This window comes from Hibiscus syriacus, unplaced genomic scaffold (assembly GCF_006381635.1).
Source record: "Hibiscus syriacus cultivar Baekdansim isolate YM2019G1 unplaced genomic scaffold, ASM638163v2 tig00111427_pilon, whole genome shotgun sequence".
In the NCBI taxonomy this organism is placed as follows: Eukaryota; Viridiplantae; Streptophyta; class Magnoliopsida; order Malvales; family Malvaceae; genus Hibiscus; species Hibiscus syriacus.
The window spans coordinates 4,177,885-4,183,884 of record NW_024063088.1 but is presented as its reverse complement, the minus strand read 5'-3'; the positions used below and the strand labels follow the sequence as shown (position 1 = coordinate 4,183,884).

Below are 6,000 nucleotides of genomic sequence, written 5' to 3'. Positions count from 1 at the left end.
ATAATTTCTTTTTTAAAATATAATTAGAATCATCAATTATTAAGAAATTCATAAATCATGATAGTTATCTGAAAACGTTACAATTATATAATTACAATTAAATTCAATTATATTATATAAGTTTATATTTAATTTTCATTAAAAACTTCCAAAAACAATATATTTTTATAAAATATATCAAAAGAGGAAATAACACAAATTCCCCAATTGATGCCTAATTAATTACTAAAATCAATAGTTTTTAAAATAAAATAATAGTAATCCTAAAGACATTCAAGTAGTGATATTAGTAAAGATATGAATACGTGGCATGCCACATGGGACAAAAGATAAAAGAAGTGACGTAATACCTCCCAACACCGACACAGACAGTGTTCTTCCTTTATAAACACCAAACCCAACATCTGATCTGAAACTCAAAAATTAAAGAAGAAGAAAATCCTCAAATGGCAGAGCAACCCCAGATTTATGAACTCAACAATGGAACCATGGTTGTTAAGATCACCAACTTCGGCTGCACTATCACCTCATTGTCTGTTCCTGACAAAAACGGTACTCCCATCCACTTCTTCTTCTTCTATAATTTGAATGCTGAGTTATTGACGATCACTGGGTTTTCTTTTTTCTATTGAATTTTAAGGTGAATTAGCCGATGTCGTCCTGGGATTCGACACTGTCGAACGGTACGTGGTAAATCTTCACTCTCTTTTTCTCTCTTGTGTGTTTGTTTCTTCTGTTGACTTTGGAAGAATTTTCATTCTGATCTTAATCTTGTCTGGTGAATTGGATTGTTTTTTGGAAAAATAAGAGAAACCCGTCTCTGTTCATCTTGTAGTTTTTGTGACGAATGGATTGGTTGTGGTTGTCGAGTTCAGGGATGGATCGAGAGGCCTGATGAGAATAACTGTACTTTAAAATTTTCAAATTATAGTATATTTTAGATATTTTCGTATAAGTTCTCCTCATAACATAGAATCTTGCATCTATGGAGTTGAATTATGTCTTTTTAGTCTCTTTGATTTAGAGAATTGGATTTAGGGGGTTAATTTTTTATAATGTTTGATCAGCAAGGTACTGCACCTTATTTTGGCTGTATTGTGGGAAGAGTAGCAAACAGGATCAAAAATGGCAAATTTACTCTCAATGGAACCGAGTACTCTTTGCCAATCAACAACCCTCCAAACAGTCTCCACGGTATATACTTCTTGTCTCTGGGTTTTCTTTTGTTCACTCAATTGATAAGGAACTTTCATTCTTAATCGGATTTTTTATGGCGAATCCACATTGCAACTTGTCTTTGTTTCTTGCCTTCAGGTGGATTCAAAGGGTTTGACAAGAAGATATGGGAGGTGGCTGAATATAAGAAAGGCGACAACCCCTCCATTACTTTCAAATATCACAGCAGCGATGGTGAGGAGGGTAAGTTCGCGCACACTCTCTTTCAAGTTCACATGTTTCTATTTGTTTCTCTGATGTTGCTTTTGTGTTCAAAGGTTATCCGGGTGATGTTTCTGTGACTGCAACCTACACTCTAACTTCGAGCGCAACGATGAAGCTTGATATGGAAGTGGTGCCCGAGAATAAGGCCACTCCGATTAACTTGGCTCAACATACGTATTGGAACTTAGCAGGCCACAACTCGGGGAACGTATTTGACCATACAATACAGATATGGGCATCGGATATCACTCCTGTGGACGAGAACCTGATTCCAACCGGTGAAATCAAGCAGGTCAAAGGGACCTCTTTTGACTTCACTGCTGAGAAGAAGGTTGGTCTCTCGATCAATGAGGTAGGTTTGGGTTATGACCATAACTATGTTCTCAGCAGCGGGGAAGAACGATCAGGTTTGAAACGCGCTGCCAAATTGAAGAGTCCATCGAGCTCGAGAGTCCTTAACCTGTGGACCAATGCCCCCGGGATGCAATTTTACACCGGAAATTACGTGAATGGAGTTGTTGGGAAAGGAGGTGCTATTTACAATAAGCACGCCGGCTTATGCTTGGAAACGCAGGGATTTCCGAATGCCGTGAACCAACAGAACTTCCCATCAGTTGTTGTTCAACCTGGTAGCAAGTACCAGCACACCATGTTGTTCGAGTTCTCGACCGAGTGAGTTTATGAAGTCTTTCGAGTTTAGATATCACAATAAGTTTAGTGTTGGTTTGCCTAGTTTCAGGTTCTGCAAGAACATGGGTTCATTTTAGTTCCTCTTGGACTATTAAGGTTCATAATGTATAAGAGAAATCCCTCTAGTTTTGATTTTATGTTGCTTATATTTATACTTTAATTTTTTTTTTCTTTGCGATTTACGGATGTATTTGGTTTAAGAAAAATAGTCATCTAGTGAATCTGCAAAGCAAACAAAATTTTAAAGCTATAATGGCAGAAATAGCCCTCTATGTTTACCAAAATGATCATTTTGATCCTTTTTCTTTTGAAGCATTTTAACCCCAAAGTTTCATTTTAAAATAAAAAGTTTCCTCTATAGATGAAAATTATTAGTTAATACATGATTAACATTCTAAAATAACGGTTTTTTACTTAAAATAAAATATTGAGAGCTAAAATATAAAAAAAAAGAACCAAGTGATTATTCTAATTCTGTCAAATGTTAAAAGATTTTTCGACCTAAAATATTTTAGCATTATACTAAAATAATTTTAAATGTGTTTGGTTTTGAAAGATCTTTCTTGTTTAATAAAAAATGTTTTGGTTATTTTTTCTAAATGATTGTAAAAAATAAAGACAAATTATGAAAATAAAGAAAAACAAACATGATGAAATAGCACGAGATATGTGGATGAGAATAGACGCATATGTTATTTACTCATCTATAGAATATTTAGGTTTTCTGGTTCAAATATCACCTAATAAATAATTAATTACCGTTATAATATCTATTAAAATTTATTTCTCGATCATTCCTTTGATAAAAGCGTTCTTTTACAGAAAACGTTTTATTCATATGTGATAAATTTTAGATACATATTTTAAGTTAAAAATATTTTAGGTATCTAAAGTAAACAAATTGTATAATTTATACACTTATTTATTCATTAGGTCAAAAATATATATAATGAAATAAATAATTTTATTGATTGAGTTATAATTGATGTGATAAGAATCTTTTGACTATTTAATGCGTAATCAATGGATTTTGATTTGACATAATTTGATAAGGTTATTTTTTTTATAAAAAAAAATTAGATTTGGTCAGATTTTATATAGGGTGAGATTTGATCGAGTTCAGGTGGATGGTAAAAAAACGTCTAGCCCAATCCAATCATAGGGCAATAGTGTAATTTTTCATATAAATTTATGGATAATTTCTATAATACTCTCTCTATAGATTTTTTTTTTTTAAATTAGGTCTTTTACTTTATATTGGTTGAATCAAATTTATACTCTAAAAAATCGAATTAGACCAGATTCAAATAAAAAAATATGTTTTTTGAATATCATGTCGTCCATTGTAGGTCGTCATATCCATCAGCCGATGAAGTCCCAACTTCATGGCTACACTTTTTTAACCCCCTAAACGTGATTTTGATCTCCGTTTCATCGGAAAACACATCGATTTCTCAAAATCGACGATGGGCTTTTCGAATTCTTTATCATCCCATCACCTTCGTCCATTGTCCGATGGCCCTGAATATGAACTATGTTGGTCAACTCGACATTCGCTCGTGATCCACTGTTCGGATTGATCGTCCGACCACCATAACTATCAATGTCGGGAACCCGAAGGTAAAACCCTTCACCCTTTTTATTTTATGTTCTTTTCCTTTGTTTTACTATTTTTTGTTACCTTTTGTTGTTCGACTCTTCACCGTCGTCGTTCTCGAGATATTGCCGGTCGTCACCGATGCCAAATGCTGTGAAGGTAAGTCTTCTTTCTCTCTTTTTTATTCTACTTTCTGTTACTGTTGAGTATTGTTTGGTTATGGTTTTAATTTTGTTAGTTTAGTTTGGTTAGTTGAATAAAATTAATTAAATAATAATTTTAAAAAAATTATCACGTCAGTTGTACGGTTAAATTTTTTACGAAGAGTACTAAAATGAAACAAAAAGTAAATGTTATGTATGATTTTGAAAAAATGAAAGTTTAAGTATTAAAATAAAATAAAACTGATAGTTTAGATATTAAACATATAATTTACCCTAAATGTTCTTTTAGTCGTATTGATAAAACTATCTAACCCAACCCATTGCATCTCTAGATAAGATTAGTGATGGGCATAGGTCGGGTGGGGCTGGGTTTCTTGTTAACCCGATCTAGTTCAAAAATTTTATATTTTTACTAGAAACTCGATTAGACCTGAGTTTAGGGTAATTTCACCCAACCTGAAATTCGACCCGACTATTGAGATAAAATATGATTCTGATCCGATTCGACTCTAAATAATATAAAATTATTAATTTTATTTAATAAAATAAGTACTTAATTGAAAAATAATATAAAAAATATATTATTATAATCATTTCAAGATATAAAATATAATTATATTTTTTAATCAGATCGTCAAAATCCATCGAGTTCGAGTGACTGTCCATCCCTACGTGAGATGTATCGATAGAGTAATTTATCTAAACCCATTCGCCATAAACTCATTCTCTATCGCTGAATGTAAAAAGGAAGGAAAGCAAGAGCAAAAAACCCTTTGGAACCTTCCCTAAAAAAACTAACAAGCGCCAAGATCTGCCCCTCAGCTATAGGATCGCCAATGAGAAGGGCCTCCTCGTTCACCTCCTCCGTCCTTTCTAGGACATTATCCACCGTTCACGACGGAGGAGCAGTCAACATCCACCCTCGCCTCCTCCAGGTGGCTCTCTTCTGCAGCAGCAGAATTAACAATTCCAACTCTTGCCACCGTTGGTTCTCTCCCCTCCTCGAGTCCTTTTCGAAAAGCTCGGATCAAGTTGTTTTTCTCGGCCTTGCTGGCGTTGCCGCCTCTGTGGCCACTGCTGCTTCGGTCTATGCCAAGGAGCCGCCACCAGAAGAAATCATGCCAAAGGAGGTTGTTCTTTATCAGTATGAGGCGTGCCCATTTTGCAATAAAGTTAAAGGTAGCATATCCTTGTTGATTATCTCTGTTATACTCTCCGTTGTAATCGTTCCAAACTAAAATTCACAAAACTAATCAAATTTAAATTTAGTACTTCAATTTTTTTACTTGCTTATTTTTGCCTGCTCCGGCAAAAAGTAAATTAAAAAAAAGTACTTGGATACTCGCCATTTTTGAATGATTAAATAGTTATTTTTAATGAATTATAGAGGAAAAATTAAAATGCATACATATTAACTATTCCCTATATATATATTTAAATCAGATATGTTTTGGTTTATAGATTCTTGCAACTTTAGGGAAGTAGATAAAATATATAGCAGCTGTCGTAACCGGTTTTCGTCCGGGCACGAATTTTTTCTTGGCGGGAAAAATGATATGAATAAATTAATGATTTTGATTTTTAAAAAAAAAATATTTTGGGAGTCCCCATCGGCCTTTTGGGTTAGGTAGGTCGAATACCTAAAAAATCATCTTTTAAAAGATTTTTAAAAAAACATCGATTAAAAGATAAACTGATCTGCGTTTTAACCAAAAATTCATTCTTTTTAATAATAAAAAGGGATTCGTGGTCGGTTACGTTTAGGGAAGGATTAACACCCTTACAACGCCCAAAATTGGTACTTTTTAATTATAAATTGTCTCTATTATTAGAAAAAATTCAAAGATATGTTTAATTTATAATTCTATTTAATTTAAATTTATTACTATAATTTTAAGAAAATATATTAATATATACCTTTATTTTTATAAATAAGATATTTATTTACTTAGAAATATCAGAAAATGGCTTCTAGTTGCTTTAAGACAGCTCTTTTCTTAATATTAATAAATAAATAAATGTTAATAAAACATTTATCTAAAAATAATTATAATATATTAATATATGATTTATAAAAATAAGACATTTATTTATTTAAGAATATCAGAA

At 32.5% G+C, this 6,000-nt stretch overlaps 2 protein-coding genes across 2 annotated transcripts in view; both read left to right on the top strand.

The window, feature by feature from the left end:
- Positions 1-413: 413 nt before the first annotated feature.
- On the top strand, positions 414-2,220 carry LOC120163105 (galactose mutarotase-like). The gene is made up of 5 exons (XM_039173114.1): positions 414-552; positions 641-690; positions 1,068-1,194; positions 1,315-1,419; positions 1,494-2,220. Exons 1-5 carry the CDS (start codon positions 447-449, stop codon positions 2,114-2,116), a joined length of 1,011 nt encoding a protein of 336 aa, XP_039029045.1. The 5' UTR covers positions 414-446; the 3' UTR covers positions 2,117-2,220.
- A 2,378-nt stretch (positions 2,221-4,598) lies between these two features.
- The window catches only part of LOC120163106 (prostaglandin E synthase 2-like), a 31,070-nt gene continuing 29,668 nt past the window's right edge, over positions 4,599-6,000 (top strand). Inside the window, exon 1 of the mRNA XM_039173116.1 lies at positions 4,599-5,070. Coding sequence (XP_039029047.1) covers positions 4,728-5,070 — 343 coding nt within the window. The 5' untranslated portion in view covers positions 4,599-4,727. The remainder of the gene's footprint in view (positions 5,071-6,000) is intronic.